This window comes from Muntiacus reevesi, chromosome 2 (assembly GCF_963930625.1).
Source record: "Muntiacus reevesi chromosome 2, mMunRee1.1, whole genome shotgun sequence".
In the NCBI taxonomy this organism is placed as follows: Eukaryota; Metazoa; Chordata; class Mammalia; order Artiodactyla; family Cervidae; genus Muntiacus; species Muntiacus reevesi.
Window position 1 is genome coordinate 45,563,214 of NC_089250.1, and position 21,201 is coordinate 45,584,414.

A 21,201-nucleotide genomic window follows, 5' to 3' on the forward strand; every position below is an offset into this window, starting at 1 on the left:
GTTACAACATGACATTTTCAGCATGAACTTTAGTGATCAAGCAGTGGGAATTTAAAATCCTGGATCAAATTGACTTTCCTTTGAACAGAGCTGGGATGGCACCAGACCAGAATCTTGGGGATTCATTGATCCACAGTCTAGCTGTGGAAGCAGTGCCGCCTTTTGCTCAGTGCTGTGCTCTTGAAGACTCCTGCATGCAGACTGGATACTCCAGGAGGACTTGGGGTGGAGTCACTAGTCTGGGGAGGAACTGCAGCATCTCCTGTATTTTCCTCTGTTTTGGTTCAGGGAGAGCAGTCTTAGCAGCAGTGGTGCCCTGGATGCTTTGCAAATGTTTGACTGAATATTGTTGTTTTGCCAGATCCAGATCTAAAAACAGATGCTGTCTGCTCTCAGACCACCAGTTGAAGACAGAATACCTGAGGCCAGTGCAAACCTCAGATCATTTTTAAAAGAGTTTGTGGTTTATATGCAGGGATGTGCAAATAAATTCTTTTGTTCCTCCTTGGAAGTCCTACTGATGGTAGCCTGGCATCTGCTTGGGTGTTTGGGGGACAAAATTAAGATTAATATCTCATTAACAGTTTTTTCGGAGAAGGCAATGGCACCCCACTCCAGTACTCTTGCCTGGAAAATCTCATGGATGGAGGAGCCTGGTAGGCTGCAGTCCATGGAGTCGCGAAGAATCTGACATGACTGAGCGACTTCACTTTGACTTTTCACTTTTATGCATGGAGAAGGAAATGGCAACCCACTCCAGTGTTCTTGCCTGGAGAATCCCAGGGATGGGGTCGCATAGAGTCAGACACGACTGAAGTGACTTAGCAGCAACAGTTTTTTTGCAGAGTTTCTTAAAATTCTTCAGTAGTGCAGCATGGCTTTTAATGGCCTTATGGTTTGTTTCATTTGGCTGTCATTGTCTGATTTTAGTAAACTATAGGAATGCCATATAGAAAGGAAATCTTCACATAATCCCAAACTTAATTTTGTTTCCATCGGCTATCCTGAGTTGCTTGCAGGGTCAGAGTTAAGATGCAGCCTTCTCTGTCTTTAGCTGTTATCTGAATCCTTTATGCCAACCTGCTTACTTAGATGTGGAGGTGATTAAGATGTTTTATCCAGCTGTTAATGACAAAGTTAGTAACTTATAGTTAGGGTGTTTCTAAAGAAAAATGGGTTAAATTTAATAGAGTAATACAAAAAAACACATATCTGCTAAATCATGGGATTTATGTGGTTAATTATTAACAAGGAAGGGCAGTGCCGATACAACAGTAGTGCGTGGGAAGAGCTTGTTGAGTTCACATGAGGCAGAGTCCTACAGAGATCGGGGTAGGGGGTGGGTGGTGACGGATCCAAAAGTAGGACTGCCTATTTCATCCTAAAGGTGGCTGCTCCAGAAGGAGCATCAGGTGAGGGAGAGCAAGCAGATGGACCCTGCACTAGCTCCACTGCAAACCTGAGCGCCAGGTGAACATAGATGTGGTGAAGAGTTGTCAAACACTTGGTGATAACATACAGGAAAAACTTGACAAGTGTACATACATCACTAAGTGCACTCACATCACTAAGTGCACTCATGAAAATAGAAAGCATTATATCAAAGTTTTTGCATCAAATATGAGTTAATACTATAAAATATAAATACTAGCAGATCAATAGGCACAGGAAATGAAACACAGTTCATACAAGAATAAATAATTATCAGCCCATCTGGTTAAAGATTGTTCATAAGATTCTTTTGAGGACTATCAGAAAACATTTGAAAAGTCATACAATGCATTGTTTGGCTATTTGGATAGTAATTTAAATTTACCTTTTAGAATTCCATGATTATTCTTCTCCTAGCTCTTCATAGGCTGAGCCCAAGAGGCAGAGTGTGGCAGAAGGTGTGGGCCGGTGTTCACAGAAGCCTTTGCTGTGAGGGCCGGCCAAGCCTGGGGCCTTTTGGATGGGTGCCATTTATGGCTGCCCACCATGTGCCAGGCATAGTGGGAGCCTTACACATTTTCTCACTTGACCTTTACTACAACACTAGCATGTAGGTTCTACTAGCTAGTATTCTCACTTTTCAGGTAAGAAAACCAAGGCTTGGGATGCTAAAGTCAAACTGGGGTCAGAATAGCATTGCCCTGAGTCCAGCACTTTAAGGAGGACGTGCCCCGCATGCAGTCACCATGGCGAAGACCATGTGGAAGCACAGGAACACTCTTTAGAGCCCAGTGACAATAGTGAGAGACAAGTAGTGTATATACAGTGGTTTCGTCTGTGTAAAAGTATGTGCCGTTGGGGAAGATAACATGTAAACAGTATGGATAGTTGCATTCTGATGCGGTGGCAGAGAGGACCCTGGATAATCTGTTTGCCTTCCACATGAGCTAAAGGAAGAGTATCTGATAACTTATTAAAGTGTGTCTTAGTAAAATGCATTTTTAAACGGGGCATCTTAATTTTTTCTAGTGGAATGGTGTCAGTGTTAATCCTTCTCTCTCTCTCTGGGTCCAGGTGGCACTGGTGTTCCCCAACAACGACCCTGCTGCCTCCATGGTGGCTTTCTACGGCTGCCTGCTGGCCGAAGTTGTGCCTGTGCCCATTGAGGTGCCCCTCACCAGAAAGGTAAAGAACCCATCTTTCTGTTGAGGCCTCTCGGCCAGGAATGTCAGCTTGGTCATACTGAAAGGTTCTGTTGTGGGGTCGGAATGTGCAAACAGTGTCTGTAGAGCTTTCCTCTCAGCAGCATGTGTATCGGAGAGCCCAGGGCTGCCTGCCTTGTCTCTGAGACTCTGCAGTTCTTAGCGGCCGTCCCAGCCCTGACTCTGGTCAGCTCAGTGGCCGGAGTCAGCTGCTGCTGCTGGTGGTGCCTTCTGTGTGTTGAGCAGGGTGATCTGCCAAGAAAGCCAGGCATTCCAGTGTCTTGTTTTTCAGTGGCACTGTGCTAGAAATCTGAGTAAATGGTAGATTTTTTACTTATTTTTCAGGGGTGGCAGTTGTCGCATTTGTTTGGGTGTTAGGATGTTGTCAAGTCCCAGGTTCAGCTATAATTTGCTGAATCTTATTCCAAAAGAAGGATAAATAACTTTTTTCCTGTCACAGTTGTAGTGTAGTCCAGTGTCAGAATCCTACACAGCAGTGTGTGTCTTTGTCCACGTAAGTGACTGCTTCTCGCCCCACAGACCTGCAATAACTTTGGAAGGGAGGGTGAGGAGAAGAGGCTCTGCTGGGGTTGGTGCTGATGGTCCCCACTCTCTGATACTGTGGAAGGAGACAGAGCCCACGGCTGTGGGGTGGTTCTGCCACTGTTTGTGTTACAGCTTGTGCCCTGGGGCTCCACCCTGGATTCACCTGGCATCGTTTAGCACATCGTGAACAGACTGTGTGAGTTGACTCTCCCAGCTCCAAAATGCAGGGCTTTGACGTGCTCAGGCTTGGAGTTTCCAGAGAATCTTCCAGCTGTCTTGGTGGCTACTCTGATATAAAAATGGGGAAATGCCTCAAGGTCTGCTCATGGTGTGTGGGTGCCTTTGAAACTCTGCTCCTGGGATTGGGAGGAGAGGACGTGGGATTACTTAGAACATGATTGGGGAATGGTTGCTGTTTCCATTTCCTGGGTACAAAACATGCAAGTTTCCTACTTGGCCTCCTGGGTGCACTTGCAAGGAGGGCCAGGCCCTCCTGGGCAGAGCTGCAAGTGTCTCTAGAAGCGGGGTGAGCCCTGCAGCCCCTGACATCAGAGCCCCTTCTAGTGGCCTGAGGAGAACCCTATTTGCAAGGGTTTGCCTCTAGCATTCCTGGGGTATGATACACATCCAAAAAAGTGCTTCCTCATCTCCCTGAGCCCTGTGACCTTCACAATTGATAGGAAATGTAGAAGGGCTTGAGGATTCCCTGTGCAGTAACCATGGTCTCCCCTGTGATTCTCTGGTGGTGTTGCTGACCTGGGAAGGCACTCAGATGTGTGATGTTCCTTTTGAATTGACACCTAATGCAGGGGACTGGGGTCCTTTGGATTCTCCGGTGACAATCAGGAGGGATTTGTAGGCTTACAAGTGAAGACACAGTTTCTCCATGAGCACATGAGTGGACCCCTGAATGTTTATCGTTGTGAGTGGCAGTTGTTGTTCACTCATCACACGTAGAAAGTAGATTTGTCTACTTTATGTCTAGAGCCTGCTGTCTTCCAGACCAGGACTGGTTTACAGAGGAAAATCACTTGAACAAAGAGGCACCTGCCTCTGCCACATCCTGACCAGGAGTTGCTGAGCGAAGGCTCGGTGTCTCATCTGCACCTGTTGGGGTTCCTGAGATTTGCCTGTAGCCGTCGTAGGTGTTCCCGACTGCGGCCTGCCACGTGGCTCTGTCTCACTTATCTCCCGGGCCCATTCAGACCCTCATATGGTCACTGTTAATCTCAGGAATGGGAACCCTCTCTCAGAAGAAAAAGCTGGGGTTCCTTCCTGGCCCTCTCTCCTTCAGAATACGCCTGAAAGGACAGAGCCAGGAGATGACTCACAGGCTGTCATGAAGCCAGAAGCTGTGCATTGGGCTCAGTCTGTGCCTTCAGAGCATAATGTTTGTCCTCAGAAAACTTTTCTTACTTTTTAAATGAAAGAATGCACTTGCTTGGTTGCCATCAGCACGAGGTGAGACGTGCACAGTGGCACTGGTGATGAAGTTTTGAATCTTCGAGAACCAAATTTTCCAAATTTTGAGTGTAGCTAAGCCTCATAGAACAACTTAGTCCCATGTGTGTATCTTTATCCTTATTCTTGGAATGAGGGGTGAAGGCTGGTTTTTCACTCGAGAAGTTCATAGTAGTAGAAAGAAATATCCCTCTGGGATTTGGCCACAAAGTGGACAGGGGCACAGGGAGCGTTTAGGGTCTGTGCCACAGTGGGCAGGTGTGGACGGTGGTTGTCCTCTCCACCCTCTTGAGGGTGCTGAGCTGGTCTGTGAAGGCCATATGACAGTAGAGTAGACCTATGGGCTGGCGGGAGCTCTGAAGCCAAATTCACATCTGCCAGCATGGGGAGTGGCAAAGCTATACCAGAGGTGGAATTGTGCATTCAGTTCCGTAGACCAGAGACTGAGTGAGCCCTGAGACCACAGGAGTCCAGCCCGGCAGCACCTGGAGCGTCAGCATCTGCCTCTGGACTCAGAGGGGGCTCGCTGTCCTGCACCAGTGCAGTCTGTCCGTACCTTAGAATCTAGCACATAATCCACTTGCTGAGAAGCTAGCAGTTTGGGCAGACAAACATCAAAATTGGAAAAGTACCAGCTAGTAGTTTCAGGGCCACAAATACAGAGTTCATGAAAGAGGTCTTCCATATACTCACCTCACATTTACTAGAGAGAATCCTTCTCATGAGTATGGCTGATGCTGTCTGACTGGGGGACTGAGATGGGACTGGGTAGGGGATGGTCACGTACCACGTTTAATGCTGCTTGAGTGTGGGTGTGGAGAGACTGCCTAGCAAGTAACGACACTCATCAGCTCTGTTGGAGAAAGGATGTCAGTGAGGGAAGAGGTTTGCACTCAGAGGTGGTCCACCTTTTCTTCCACAGCAGAGGAGAGTTTGTGAGATTTTGTGGCCCTACAGCTCAGCTCTACAGAGGAAGGGCCCCAGCCAGCACAGACCAGAAAGCCTTTCCAGGGAACGTCGCACAGGCAGCATGGGGGAGGGGAGCACTCCAGCCGCAGGACAGTGATTCTCGTGCCTCCTGAGCAGCTTCTGTGGAGCCTTTCCCACACAGTGGTGTGGGGTGTGGGTGGGCTCCCAAGGATCGGGCTCAGGGCGCTGACCCGGAGTCCAGGAGAACTGACCCATGGAGTGCTGAAGATGGAGGCTCTGAGGTCAAGCTGGGCTTAGCTTCAGGGGTCCAGGTGTGTGAAGGAGACTCTGGGGGCCCTCTGAGAGCAGGCGGCGGGGTCTCATCTCAGCCCAGTGAACAGGCAGGGCTGGCTCTGCGAAGTGGGCATGTACCTGGACCTCTGAGTAGAGTTTCCAGACCAAGAAGACGCTGAGGAGCAGGTGCAAAGCTGAATTTCATGGTAGCCACGGATCCTGATCCTGGTTATTCTCAACCCCTCCTCTGTGTTTTAGGGTCTTTAGGAGGAGATGTTAGAAAGACAGGACCTAGGGGACAACAGGCCTCCATTGTGAGCCCTGGCAGGTCTGACAGTTGCCCTGGGGGCTCCCCTGAGCCACTTTGAGTGCCCTGTTTGTAGGTGGTCCCTGAAAGTTCATGATCACAGAGAAGTGCCTTCCTGTCCCTGAACCTGGCTGCAGAGCCATCTCCCTGCCCCTGGCCTGGTCCAGCTTTTGATGATGTGATGCCTGCATTCACAGTGAAGTGACAGATTATATAATTCTCTTTGAAAAAGCTCTACTTGAAGGAAAAGTCTCACAAGGTTCCTGGGATGGGAAGGTCCCCATGCGCCAAGCATCAGGCCGCCTCCCCTTCTTGGGGCCCAAGGCCATGTGGAGGCTGGTCATGCAGGATTCGTTGTAGAGAAGAGCTTGTCAGTCTGCAGTGAGACGTGGGAACTAGGCACTGGGAAGATGTGGTTCTGAGATGTTGATGCTGCTGATTTTACTGGAGGGGGAAGGAAGGAGCTGATGGCCTCACCACAGTCCTGATGTTTCCCTTCCAAGAACGCTGACTGCGCCACAGCTTTGTTTTCTGAATCATAGCTGGAGGGAGTGCTGGGAGTAAGGAAAGTGAATTAACTGACTTGTGGGCAGCTGGGTGCTTGGGATGGCGGTGCCTAGACCTGTCTGTCCCACAGTGTCTGCTCCCAAATGCTGCTGCTCAGTCCGTGCGGTGGTGCCCTCACTCCATGATGGCATGTTTGTTTCCGTGGTGGGCATGGGTGTGATCATAGACTTTTTGGGGTCAGTGTCCTGACCAGACACATGTTCTTGAATCCTCTCTGTGGCCCATGGTCATGGTGTTATTCAACTGGAGGGGAATGAAACGAGACCCCATGAGCGCACCAGCACGCACCGAGCTCCCTGTTTGCATCCCTCACAGCAGGCCACAGGGATGGTGCAGATGACAGGACTGAGGCCAAGCTTGTGCCCTGTCCAAGGTTAGGCAGTGGGCAGAGGGCATGAGGTTTGGCCCCCACCATGCAGATGTCAGCTGAGCCCTGACTCTCTGAGCCTCTGTTGAGGGGTTGGTGCCATTCCAGGGTGAGACCATGTTTTGTCAGGAAAGTGCCATCACCTCTACTCGTGACCTTATCTCCTTGCTGCCGTCTCCAGGATGCAGGAAGCCAGCAGATCGGGTTCTTGCTTGGAAGCTGTGGGGTGACTGTAGCCTTGACAAGTGATGCTTGCCATAAGGGGCTGCCAAAGAGCCCAACGGGGGAGATCCCACAGTTCAAAGGTGAGCCCGTGCTGGGTGGGGAGGATGTGCCCCATGGCCTGTGCTAACACGCTATCCACACAGGAGGTCTCCCAGCCTGCATGTGGTGGGCTCCGGCTCTAGGAGGCTCACAGCACCTTGGCCATGCCCTTAGACTTGGTGGAAACACAGAGACTTGGTCTGGCCTGTGCTTCTGTGGATCTTGCCATTAGCAGGAAGGTGGGGTCACACCTGTCTTGTGAGTGATGCTTGCCTGAAAGGAACTTGTTCTTTATTTCCAAGGTTGGCCAAAACTATTATGGTTTGTCACAGAGTCAAAACATCTCTCTAAACCTCCTCGAGATTGGTTCCCACACATTAAGGATGCAAATAATGACACTGCGTATATTGAGGTGAGTTGCTGGGTCTGGACAAGGTGGGGAACTGAGCGACACGTGCTGCAACCCTTACACAGCTCAGAGTCAGCGGTGGCTGTGGGCCTGGAGCTCTACCCTCCTGGCCCCTTCTCATTGCAGTATAAGACGTGCAAGGATGGAAGTGTGCTCGGGGTGACCGTGACGAGGATCGCGCTTCTGACCCACTGCCAGGCCCTCACACAGGCGTGTGGCTACACAGAAGGTATGGGTAGAACCCTGCTGGGGGAACCTGACCCCAGATCCATCCCTGAGAGATGCGTATTGTGCCCACCAGTCATGAGGAGAGTCAGATTAAGTTTCTCCCCGGCTACCCTAACAGTCCATCTGTTGGACTGTTTAGTTGGCGTCTTACTAGTCTATAACCAAAACAGACACTATAGGCTGGGGCTTGAACTGCAGGTGTTGCCACCTCACAATCTGGTGGGTGGAGCCCAGTGCCCAGAGCTGCAGGCCCTGGTTCCTGGCCCGCGATGGTGCCTCTGGCTGTGTCCTCACAGGGCCTCCTCTGTGTGCCAAGGGAGCTCTAGAGCCTCTTCCTCTCCTTGTTAGGACACCATTCTGTTGGCCCTGCCCTATGGGCTCCTGTAACCTAACTGTCTCCTCAGAATCCCATCTCCAGACATAGTCACAGCTGGGTTAGGGCTCCAGGGTAAGAACTGGGGAGAAAACAGTTCAGGCCATAACACATAGTTGACATGATTGGAGTGTGTTCACCCCTGGATGCACACCAGAACCTCTGTGGGGTCTTTACAGACATGCCCCATGCTACAGTGCACCCCTTCCCTGCACTGCCTCAGGGGTTCTGGGGCTGCACTTCACAGTTGAGCGTTGGTTTCCATGATGTGCTTTCCTTGCATTGCTTGGGGTGGTCCTGGGAGCACAGGGATAGTGTGACTGCGGATAATAACCACGCTGACAGTGCTGACGGTTCCTGGAAGGAAGGGTCAGATCATATACCCATAGCTCCCTCCACTGGAAGGGCTGCCATCAGGTCTCCCCTGGCCATGTCGCAGGCTGCCACCATGCTGGAGTCTCTTCTTGGAGTCTGTCAGGAGTCATGGAGGAGGCACTTTGCTCTTCTTGCTGTTCTCCTTCTCCCTCTCACCATCCTTCTGGCAGTCTCCCTTCTTAAGAGCAGTGCACTCTCTCAGGAGATGCTCCACTGATGTGCAGTTCCTGGACAAGTGTCCAGATGTTTTGCACATGAAGACACATCACTTCTGATGATCACCACCTTGTTTGTCAGTTTGAATTCCAGTTTTTTTTCACCACCTCATGACCTGTATTCCTTACCCTAATTTCCCAAAGGTCCAGAGCCATCACTCTTGTGGCCACTGGGGAGGATAGATAATGTAAATTTGTTCCCTAATTCTCTGCATTAAAAAATCTTGCATAAAATAGAATACAGGCTGTGTATTTTGAATGTCCCTTTTTGAAATGGGGCAAGGCACCTGATATGAGACTTTGGCGAGCATTCTAGTGGTGCGTTTGCTGGAAGTTACCTCCTCCTGCAAGTAAAGAGCATTTCCCTCTCTTGAGAGAACTTATGAGGGACATGTAAAGAATATTTTAAGAAAGAAAAAGGGAGGGGGAAAACACATTATAAAAGGAGAAGGAGTGGGGTGTTTTAAGTGATGGTTGAAGAGCTGCTGCTCTAGGCAGGCCACTGTCTCTGAGGTTCTGACTGGAGGCTGCAGCATTTCTACAGAGACAGTGGAGTAATACTTTTCTAAGACCCATTCCTTGCCACTGATGTGATACTGAACTTCCTTTGTCCTTTGGTCCATGACATGACTGTCTTTTGTTAAAATCTTTGACTCTGTATTTGTACAGCTGAAACGATTGTGAATGTGTTGGATTTCAAGAAAGACGTTGGGCTCTGGCATGGAATCCTCACGGTGAGTGTGACAGCCTGGCTCTGCTGTCCTCTTTACCTTTGCATGTGCTGAGTGTCAGGGTTAGAGTCATGATCTGACCCCTTCCTCCCACGTGATAAAGAGAAGCTGCCATTTCTGGAGGTCTTCGGTTGTCAGCTAACGTAACTTCCGAAAGCTCAGCAAACCAGAGGGTTGTTAGCTACTGGTGTGTGTTGGGGGTCGCGCTCTGGGGCTGCAGTGTGAGCATGGCGTTTCTCAGGCTCAGGAAAGTTTAGGGTCTCCCTTCCCGTGGGCGGCAGCTCAGATTGTGCAGAAACCTTGACGTCTTGTGTTTGGGTCACTTTGCTCACACATCTGATTTGGCTGCAACATTCTTGTTTTTCTCTCTGAATCGTCTAATGAACGTTTCAGGAATTACGCTACAGGGGAAAAGCAGTTACAGATTTCCCCTTGGTCAGAACTTAAGCATGAGTTGTAGAGGCCTCATTTTTGTTAGTGCCATGTGAGAAGTGATGGCCTTCTTCAGGATGTGTTCAGCATCACTGCTTAGAGGCTTCCTGTGTCTGTTGTACATGTGATGATTTCCACTCACCCATTTTTCTTTTTAAGTTTCTTTTGCTGAAACTTCATATCTTTTTTGAAGCAAAAAATTCTAGTAGTTTTACACAAGTGATTGGAGCATAACTCTTAAGAAATAGGATTTGTTATTTCCTGATAAACCAGAAGTTTTAATAACGTACAAGAGCTTGCAAGCATCCTGCAGACATAGGTTTGGGGCTCCAGCTGAGCAACTTCTTCCCATGAGTGCCTGGACACTCATCAGTAAGACATACAAGCACAGTCCCAGATGCATACTCCCCTTGTCTTCTGGGGTTGCAGGAAGAGCACAGTCCAGAGGACCCAAGTTGGACCTTGGTCCTTCTCCTGTGGCTTGTGACACAGCACATTGCCTGCTCCCGTGCCCAAGAATCGTTTGTTGCCCGAGTCACTATGAGCCTCGGTTTTCCCATCTGTCTAGTGGGAATGATGACCTTGTATGAGAACCATATGGCCTCATGTGTAATGAGTACCTGGCCCATCTACTTGCTTGACAACTGTTGCTCTTGGAGTTCTTTTGTGACAGTCTTGCTTTCAAGAGCTCTGTGGTAGATCTCGTGAAATGTTATCACCTGCTGGTTGCTGTGCTGTAGGTTGCTGCCCCAGGAACTGGCAGTTTCGGAGTCTCTTTCTGGTTGCCACCTTCTGGAGCAAGGCTGGTTGGTCCCTGACTAGACAGCTCCCACTCTTCCAAACCATCATCTTTATGGTGAAAAATGCCTCACAGCTGCATGGAGTGGGCAACAAGCCCGAGGTGTGGGTGCTGGTGGTGAGCAGGCTCACGTGTGCAGGGAGGGGCACATGGTCGTCTTCTGGCAGAGCTGCTCCAGAGCTTCTGTGCCCTCTCATACCACCTCCACCCACAAAGGGGGCAGAGCTGACAGGATAGGTTTGTCTAGTGCTTCCCCACATCGTGGTTCCCTCTTGCCGGCTCAGGGGGTGCAGCCACAGAGGATGAGTATGAGTATGAGCCACATATGAGTCCTGGCTGCAAGTGTGATACCAACCCATTTTCTTAAAGAGGTAGTGTTTGTTATCCATTTAAAGAAATAGGCGCCTTCCCTGGCCCGAGCAGCTCAGGCAGCCAGGAGCTTGACGGGCGCACTCTCCCCGGGTGCAATGCGCCTTCTCTCCAGGTCCTGGTCTACATGAGCCAGGCCAGATAGAAGAGTGTGGGGGTTGAGAGAACTCTCCACTGCTGCTTGGATTCAGTGTAACATTTAATAAAGGAAATTAATTTTGTGAATTAAAATGAATAGAGTACACTAGAGAGTTAAGCTTCAGTACTGAAAGCCCAATAAAAAGTGATTGTTCCACTTAAGTTTTTCTAAGAAAAGGATTTGAACTTAGATTCTTAAGTTGTATCAGTAGAAGCTGGGGATGCCAAGACACTCTCTGAGGAGTCACCTCCATGCCCACAGCCTCTTAGAGGGTCATGCCCATGTGAACCTTCCCTCACCGCCCCCTGCTCACCCCCTTCATGGGATCCCCACACCACCCTACTGCCCACTCACCCCTGTATCCTGCTTCCAGAGCGTCATGAACATGATGCATGTGATCAGCATCCCCTACGCACTGATGAAGGTGAACCCGCTGTCCTGGATTCAGAAAGTCTGCCAGTACAAAGGTGCGTTGGGGGGCTGCCTCTGAGTGTCAACACATCTCACGATATAGGCGGTCACTCACTGCACCTGCTTCTCCTTTAGCAAAAGTGGCCTGTGTCAAATCCCGGGACATGCACTGGGCCTTGGTGGCGCACAGGGATCAGAGAGACATCAACCTCTCTTCTCTCCGGATGCTGATAGTGGCCGACGGCGCAAACCCCTGTAAGTGAAGGACCAGGCGGGTAGGAGGAGCCTCATTCCCTGGGCTTTGGTCTCCCCTTTTCTAGTGTTTACCTTAGTGAAGGAGAGTCTTACCAGGGCCTCAGGGCACCAGGGCCTGAAGGTCCATCCACAGCCCTGGGGTGGAGTCCTGGCTTTTCTCCTTCTGAGGAATTCTGAGGAAATGTGACTTGTTAAACTCTTCTCTTTCTTTTAGCTGCAGGATGGTACGCAGTCATCAGATATGCAACAGTCCCTATGTACAGTTCCTTGGGATATAATAAGTGCTCAAGAAATACTGATTATAATTATTTTATGGTCCGTAGCAGGTTTATTGATCAGGAAATTTACTTTGCCATTTTTAATGGAATTTCATTATCAAATTCTATACCAGAAACTACCTGGATAAAATAAGAGAGCAGTTGCACAGAATACTATTAATGTACCTTGAGAAATATTTCAGTCAGTTGCAACAGAAATTCTGCTAGCTTGTTTTTTATGAGAAGAGTATATAAACTAGAAGCAAAGTGAATGAATGAAAATGAGTGAATGAATATTTCTGATCACATTAGTAAACTTTGCAGCATCTGTGTTTCTAAATTAAAGCATCATACACTTAAAGAACATCTGATCTGCAAACAGGTAATTTTGTATATTAGTTTTATAAGTGATTCTTCTGTTTACAATAGAACTCCATAAATTATGAACTGTTTAATACACAAATGGTTTTACCCATAACTCTGCAGAGTAATAGGTCTTAAAAGAAGCAAGGTAAACTTGTATTAGGAACTAGTTTAGCTGATAGGTTCCTGATAACTGTATATCTTGATCTCATCACTCATATTAATATTTAGGAATGTTTTCTTCATTCAGTTGGGTTTAGAGTTCTCTCTTGGAACATGCATATGGAAAATGGTAGAATAAGTCTCAAAAGTTATTAAAGTTAAATTCTTCAGTCAGCAAAAATGTATGGTTAAATATAGAAGTTGCATTTTTAAAATTCTTGAGTTCTGTGTTTGAGAATAATATTAGCTTTCATTGTAACAGAAATGGTAGGTTATGTTGAATAAAGTATTTGTCCATGCTGCCTAATTCCACATGTGCCTAAATTATAACCTCAAAGGCATATTATATTATGGGATATTTTTAATTTTCCACTGTCATCCCCTCTATCTGTCTAGGGTCTATTTCTTCCTGTGATGCATTTCTCAACGTCTTCCAAAGTAAAGGTCTACGCCAGGAAGTCATCTGCCCCTGCGCCAGCTCACCAGAGGCTCTCACTGTGGCCATCCGGAGGTACAAATCTGTTAACTCAGTGGGCAGCCTGGGGAGGGGTCTCATTCAGCATCTAACAGAGGCCTGGAAGTCTTCGCAGTTTATCTTAGTGTGAGAATAAAAATAGGACCCAACTTTCAAGATGAGGTTTCATTCTCGTATATGCTAGAATGGATTTTCTGAAATAGTCTAAATTCATTAGTTGGAAGCTTACTTATCACTCTGGCGATTCACTGTGATTTCCAGGTCAGTGGAAGTCTGTCTGTAGGTGTGCTGAGCAATGAACCTTGTCCTGGCAGGTTATGCATATTTTCATTTGCTTGTATTAGGCTCAGGTTTAACTTGAAGCTCCAGTACTTTGGTTACCTGATGCGAAGAGCTGACGCATTGGAAAAGACCCTGATGCAGGGAGAGATGGAAGGCAAAAGGAGAAGGGGACAGCAGAAGATGAGATGGTCAGATAACATCACTGACTCATTGGACATGAATTTGAGCAAACTCCGGGAGATAGTGGAGGACGGGGAGCCTGACATGCTGCAGTCCATGGGGTTGCAAAGAATCTGACACGACTTAGTGTCTAATCAACATTAACAGAACAGAGTAAACAGATGAAATGAAAATTTTGTGGCCATCTCTTTTCCCCTTTACACATGGTTTTTATGTTGTCTTCATTTTCGGCAGTTCTATATACACTGCACAGTAAACACACTAGTTTTCTGAGCTTTTGAACTATTCAACAGCACTTCAGAGGAATCTGGGGCCTGGGGTCTCCTGCTGTGTGGAGCTGGGCTGCTGGGGCTCTTGCTAAGGTCAGGAAATGCAATGCCCTTGGTCCTAGGTCACTCTAGCATTGCCGCCCATTTCAGAGCCATTGGTGCCTATCAGAGACAGGCTGTGGTTATGGCTCATAAGAGCTGACTTTGCCCAGGGTGAGAAGGGCTAGAAGGGCCTGTCTGGATTTGTCAGTAGTTCCCAGAAACACATATGGAGAAAAATAATAAACTTATGGTCACCAAAGGAGAAGGGGTTGGGGGAGAATAAATCAGGAGTTTGGATTAACAGATACACACTGCTATTTATTGAACACCAGAGACTTTAGAGTAGTGATGCTGTAGAGTAGTGATCCCTGACCTTTTTGACACCCAGGACCAGTTTCCTGGAAGACAATTTTCCGTGGATGGGGAAGGAGGTGGAGAGCGACAGGTGGTGGTTTAGGGATGATTCAAGTGCATTACTGTTTATTGTGCACTGTATTTCTATTATTATTATATCAGCTTCACCTTAGATTATCAAGCATTAGATCCTGGAGGTTGGGGACCCCTGCTGTGCTTAGCATGTTGTTCAGTTGTTCAGTCATGTCCAGCTCTTTGCGACCTCATGGACTGTAGCATGCCAGACTTCCCTCTCCTTTACCATCTCCCAGGGTTTGCTCGAACTCATGTCCTTTGAGTCGGTGATGCTGTCTAACCATCTCATCCTCTGCCACCCCCTTCTCCTTTTGCCTTCAACCTTTCCCAGCATCAGGGTCTTCTCCAATGAGCTGGCTCTTCTCATAAGGTAGCCAAGGTATTGGAGCTTCAGCTTAGGCATCAGTCCTTCCAGTGAATATTCAGGGTTGATTTCCTTTAGGATTGACTGGTTTAATCTTGCTGTCCAAGGGACTCTCAAGAGTCTTCTTTAGCACCACAGTTCAAAAGCATCAGTTCTTTAGCACTCAGCCTTCGTTATGGTCCAGCTCTCACATCTGTAGGTGACTACTGAGAAAACCATTGCTTTAACTATACAGACCTTCCTTTGTTGGCAGAGAGATGTCTGTGCTTTTTAATATGCTATCTAGTTTTATCGTAGCTTTCCTTCCATGGAGCAAGCATCTTTTAATTTCATGGTTGCAGTCACCGTCCACAGTGATTTTGGAGCCCAAAAATAGAAAGTCTGTCAGTTTCCATATTTCCCCATCTATTTGCCATGAAGTGATGGGACCAGATACCATGATCTTATTAGTTTTTTGAATGTTGAGTTTTAAGCTCTTAGTGGTTGTACACATGGAAGGTTTCTAGGCAGGAGGTAGGCAAGGCAAGGAATTATTAGTGAAAGAAAAGAAAAAATGGTTTTTGTGTGGTATGCTTTATTCCTGTCTCCTTATTCTTTTGTGTGTCTGTTACAGGCTTTTGGTTTGTGGTTGCCATGAATGTCATATATATATATTTTTTTTTAATTAGAGGATAATTGCTTTACAATGTAATGTTGGGTTCTGCTATACAATAGCATGAATCAGCCTTAAATTTAAAAAATACAGAATGCTTCCTGAATTTGCATGTTATTCCTGCACAGGGGCCATGCTAATCTTCTCTGTATCATTCCAGTTTTAGTATATGTGCTGCTGAAGTGAGCACCGTATATTTCAACCTGTGTATATATGCATCTGTTTTAAGTTGATGGTCACTTAAGTTTTCAGTAAGTTTGAGCACATTCTAAAAGCACTCCATTTTTACTCCCACCCCCCCATTTTGTTTTTGATGTCTTATTTTACATTTTTTTTTTCTGTTTTACATTTTTTATTTTGGTGAGTTGCTTAACTGCTTGTTGTGGATATAGATGATTTTACTACTCTTGTCTTTGAACCTTCCTACTAGCTTCACAGGTGGTTGATCCACTACCTTTACCACTACCACTACCTGTTTGCCTTTACCAGTGAGATTTTTCTTTCATAATTTTTTATTTCTAGTTATGTCCTTTTCCACTTATAAAAGTCCATTGAACGTTTCTTGTAAGAATGGTTTAGTGGTGATGAACTCCTACAGCTTTGCTTTTCTATAAAATTCTTCTCCCTTCTTCAAGTCTGAATGAGAACCTTGTGGGTAGAGTCTTCTTAGTTCTATGTTTTTCTTTTCAGCCTTCTGAGTATGTCTTGCCAAACCCTCTGGGTTGCAGAGTTTCTCTGAAAAGTCGACTGATAGTCTTATGTGGATTCCCTTATATGTAACTAGTTGCTTTTCCCTTGCTGATTTTAAGATTCTCCCTTATCTTTAACCTTTGCCATTTTATTTCAATGTGTATTAGGGAGATCTCTTTGATTTCATCCTGACACCCACAGTGTTTCCTGGACTTCAAGGTCTGTCTTCTTTCCCAGGTCAGGAAAGTTCTCAGCCATTATTTCTTTAGACAGGGTTTCTGTCTCTTCTCCTTCTGTGACCCTATACTGTGAACATCAGCACACTTGATGTTGTCCCAGAAGCCCCTTAAACTGTCCTCCTGTCTTTTGTTTCTTTTTTGTTTTCCTATTGGATGATTTTTACTACTGTGTTCTCCAGATGGCTGATCGATTCCACGTTCTCTAAGCTGAACTATTGGGTCCCTCTAGTGTCATTTTCATTTCTGTTATTCTTTAGTTCCGTTTGGTTCTTTTCACATTTTCTGTGCCTTTGGGGAAATTCCTCCATTCTCCCAAGTTCAGTGAGCATATTCATGACCAGTAGTTTGAACTCTGATAAATTGCTGATCTCTGCTTCACTGAGTTATTTTTCTGAGTTTTTTTCATGGCTTTGACCAAGTGATGTCATGTCTTTGAGGTGCTCTGTGGTTCTGGAGATACAGCATCTGTAGGCAGCACACATCTGTCTGCAGTGCCTCAGAAAATCGTTTACTTTGTGCAGTTAAGTGAACAGAGCACTGGAGATGACCGGCCTCAGACAGTCAGCAAATTCCCGTGTGCTGAGATGCTCACAGAGCATCTCCACTGTGGAGATGTGCTACCTGACCACCTATTTTGATTTTGATGTGACTTGAAATCACAAACTTCATGCCCATCATACCTGGTAGGAGAGAGGTTCTAGGGGGCAGTTCAGGGTGCATTTCAAGACCAGCCAGGTGCTCGCCATGGTGTTATTTACCTTGAGTTTGTCCTAAACGTGTACATTTGAAAAAGTGCTTTTCAGTCTTACCTTGATTTTCACAACCACCTCCTGTGATAGAAAGGGCAGAGGGTAGACTGACTTACTGATTAAGTCACTGTGGACCAGTTAGACCTGTGCCTCCTCCCTGCACCTGGCACATCAGCCCCAGTGCCCGCACCCCGTGTCTGCTCCAAGCTGTGTGTAGCCACTGTCCCTCCTGTTGCCCCCCTCCCAGGCTTCACATGAGTTCCCTGTCCATGAGGAGTTCAGATTAGCTCCAGGGGCTTGTGAAAATTGGGGGCTGGTTTTCATCTCTTAGGTCTTGGCCACTGTGGACTCAGTTCTCCTTTCATGTGGGAAGGAGAGGTGGAGGCTGAGTAGACGTGATTTTTAGTTTAAGCCTCCACTCCCGTCCTCTGTTACCATCCACTGGAGCCACATGTAAGCACACCCCACACCTCCACCAGCTCCAGCATCCTGTCCAGTTTGCCAGGGGACATCCAAACCCAACACTTTGTTCCACTGCCTCCCTGAGTTCCCACCCTTCTGCCCTGCTGTCCCATCTGACCAGGAACCACAAGGCCACACAGTCTGTCTGGTCACGCCCCTTCTTGGTCCCATCCTCCCTCCCTGTGGCCAGACCGCCTGGTCTCTGGTGTGCCCCTAGGGCAGCATGGCTGAGGCCTGCCCTGACCGCCCCATGCTCACATGACTTACTGTGATGCCCTCTCAGCATTTGCTTCCTTCTCACAGGCTGGCGGATTCACTGGTGTATTATTGCTTATTCTCTGTCTCTGGCTGATGGTTGGTGTTTAGTATGTATTTTGTTAATAGATGAATAAAAGAAAAATGGAAAATATCTAAAGTGAGGCATAAAAGTCACTTGCTGTACACTTACAATGACCCTTTGTAATTCACCAGCAGCAAAGGCTGTGAAGAGTTCAGCTCTTTCCCGCATGTCTGTATACTGGATGTGTACACTCACCTAAGCAGAAAGATGTAGGTTTGCATTTTACCTGAGTGAAGTCATGTGGGTTTTTGTTTGTTTGCTTTAATTTGACTTGACTGACTAGGTGCAGCTAACTGCATAAAGTTTTTGTATCATGATCTGATTCCCCGAGAAAGCAGCATCAGCAGAAAGGCCATGTCCCTACTGCCCACACGCCCATGAGGCTGGTCCTGAGAAGGGCTGAGACAGGGGAGAGGGAGAAGGCATGTACACAGGTAGGGTGTGGGGCAGCATCCTGGGGCTCTGGGGTGATGCTCTAATGCCAGGGAAGACCTGCATGTGCTGCGTTTGAGCTGTGAGCGCTGGGTATGCAGCACAGGGCATTGCTCTGTGACGGTGTCATACTCAGACAGCGTGACAGTGAAGTGGGTGACAGGGTCTCTGTCTCGGGGTGAATGCAGACGAAAAACACATGCTAAACTCTTGTTGTTTAGAACCTGTTTTGTTCACCATCCTTGTTTCTTACATGTTCGTATTTAAGTTCATTTTCAAGCAAACTTGTGAGAACACTCATTTTTTTTTTTTGGAACATCTTCCTCTACAGGCTGTGTGACCAGTAGCTAGAGGTCAGATTCCTGTTCTGTCTGGTATCCACACACATGGCTGTGTCTACAGAATGGTCTTGCTTTTGGAATATGAATCTGTCTTTTTGTGTTTTGTGCTTTTTTTTTTTTTTCCTGAAACTTGAAGTGCACTTTGCACACGTAAGAAGTGAGAGAGCAAGTTATTAAGTAAAAACAACTTTGATCCATTCTATTCACTCAAGTTTTGAGTGGGGGCCCAGGAGGCCTCATCATTGCTCCTGTGGATTTGGGAGTGAGGACAAACTGGATACTTTCTTAAATATTATAAAATCAGCATGGGAAGCATTGTAGCACTCACACTTTGTCTAGTACTCATAGGATGATCTTTAAAAGAAAATGTAAAAAAGCAAAAAACAAGTGATTGGCTGCCTTGTCAGTCTGTTTCTGTTGCTGAGTCCTTCATTCTCACTTGAAGGGTTGGGAGCTGATTTTTTCCTTTATGCTGTTGTCTGAGCATTTGTGCCCTGTCTGAATAACCTTCCCAGGACAGCTTGTTTTACCCTGTGGTGAAGAAGAGATTGAACTTGCAGTAAAGAGCTGGAAGCAGATGATTGCCTGCTTGGCTTTTGTCCATTTAAGTAGAAAATTGCACTGAGTGGTTGGCCTGTGGTCCTCAGTGAAGAAAAATTGCCGATGCATCTCCATTGCTCAGATTTTCTGAACACATATTGCTCTGTGATGGTCTTCTGTTAAAATGTTTGTAAATCTTCAAGCCAGCTTGTTACAGGGAAGCTGCTTGGGCAGCCAGTGGATCTGGGTTTGGAAGCCAGGAGGGCTGGCCTTCTGAGGCTGCTCTGAGTTGGTCTTGCCAGAGTGGACACCAGGTTTGGTGGCTTGGCACCCGTGGTCATGGCTACTAAGTAATGTTGATGTCCCTGTTCTTGAAGGCAGCAGCAGGCCTCTCACCTACATGAAAGGGAGTGTCCTGGAAGGTTCGGGTGCGAGAAGGACACAGTCACCTCCGGATCCTGCTTGGAAAGGAGCAGGGAGTACCTGTGCACTGGAGAGCTGGCAGCAGGGCCCTGGCCAATGTCTGGGCCAGCAGTGTGCATCCCCAGATGAATGTTTAGTATTTTTTTCTCTGAAGGCTAATTGTAGAATAAAAATTACTGGAGAAATAAGGATCCATGATGCCTAAACTCAACAGAAGAATTACAAAACCAGGACAAGATGGATGCCAATAGGTTGTTTTCTGGACTGGGTTTCTTCTTGGTTGCATTTGATTGTGTCTCCATCTCTAAAATATAGATGATAGAGCCCATTGTTTAACAGCTACATTGTGATAATGTTGATTGAACTAAAAAAACTTTTTGTGGCCCTTTTAACTACAAGGTATTCTTTCAGTATCTTGACACTTTGGCAATTAAAAAAAAAAAGTGTGTGTATATATATATATATAAAACACAGTAGTTAAGTCAGTAATTCCAAAGAATGCTAAAGATACTCCTGTGCCACCATAAGTATTTCCACCTTGAAAAAGTATCTAATTTAGTAGTTAGAAAGCTGGGCAGAAACAAAAGGCAAAGATAGCAAACATGGAACTGTCCTTACCATGTAGCCCCTAGGTTATACTGAAATTTGACGATTTCTGACAGAGGCAAACCAACTAGTGATCCAGACTGAAAAACAGTTAATACAGCCTATGGGGTTGAAGTGGGGTTTTCAAGAATATTTTTGACTGCCCAAAAATGTCAGTTTGGAGATCCATTATCTTATTTTTAAAACATAAGAGATAAAAATACATTGTTCGTCATTTTATCTAAAAATTTAGATAAAATTTTAAAACTTCTCTAACAAAATAGTTTGGAGATGATAATCATCTAAATTAAAATGACTTAATGAGGTAGCAGTGAAAAGCAGAGTAGCCATATTATCTCATTGTCCTGATCATGTGTGTTTGAGTTGATTTTACTGTGTTTGGTGTTATACTGAATTGAGCACAGAAGTTTGCTTTGATGGAGACTGAGGTTCACAGAGGGAGATGCTGGGAAGTAGCCTCCCTAACCCCAGACTTGCAGGCTGTCTCCCTGCTGGTTTTGGATGATTGCTCTCTGACAGGGAAAAGTAACCAGGACAAATGAAGAACACATCTTGTAAACAGTGTGTATGGTGTGATCCCTTTTCTGGCTGAGAGAAAATTAAGCCTCTGTAAGTAATAGATTTAGCAGAAAAAAAAAATCTAACTACATACTTACTGAATAGGTGAGGATGTGATATAGGGAGAAACGTTCCTTTGTATGTTACTCAGCTCTTAAAATGGTTTTTTAATGTGGCATGTATTGCTCTCATCAGAGAAAAGGGACAAAACTACATTAAAATAACTCCTAATTTGGGGAATACTATGTTTCAACCTTGTGCC

At 46.4% G+C, this 21,201-nt stretch overlaps 1 protein-coding gene and 1 non-coding gene across 11 annotated transcripts in view; one reads left to right on the top strand and one right to left on the bottom strand.

The window, feature by feature from the left end:
• DIP2C (disco interacting protein 2 homolog C) overlaps positions 1-21,201 on the top strand; it is a 288,874-nt gene that overhangs the window by 205,725 nt on the left and 61,948 nt on the right. For all 10 annotated transcript variants that reach the window (XM_065921423.1, XM_065921432.1, XM_065921426.1 and 7 more), the window contains 8 exons: positions 2,506-2,616; positions 7,266-7,389; positions 7,651-7,760; positions 7,884-7,986; positions 9,618-9,682; positions 11,792-11,885; positions 11,965-12,084; positions 13,263-13,377. In XM_065921423.1, the coding sequence (XP_065777495.1) occupies positions 2,506-2,616; positions 7,266-7,389; positions 7,651-7,760; positions 7,884-7,986; positions 9,618-9,682; positions 11,792-11,885; positions 11,965-12,084; positions 13,263-13,377 (842 nt within the window). The remainder of the gene's footprint in view (positions 1-2,505; positions 2,617-7,265; positions 7,390-7,650; positions 7,761-7,883; positions 7,987-9,617; positions 9,683-11,791; positions 11,886-11,964; positions 12,085-13,262; positions 13,378-21,201) is intronic.
• On the bottom strand, positions 15,643-15,749 carry LOC136162106 (U6 spliceosomal RNA). The gene has a single exon (XR_010661954.1). It is a non-coding gene; the product is annotated as a U6 spliceosomal RNA (small nuclear RNA).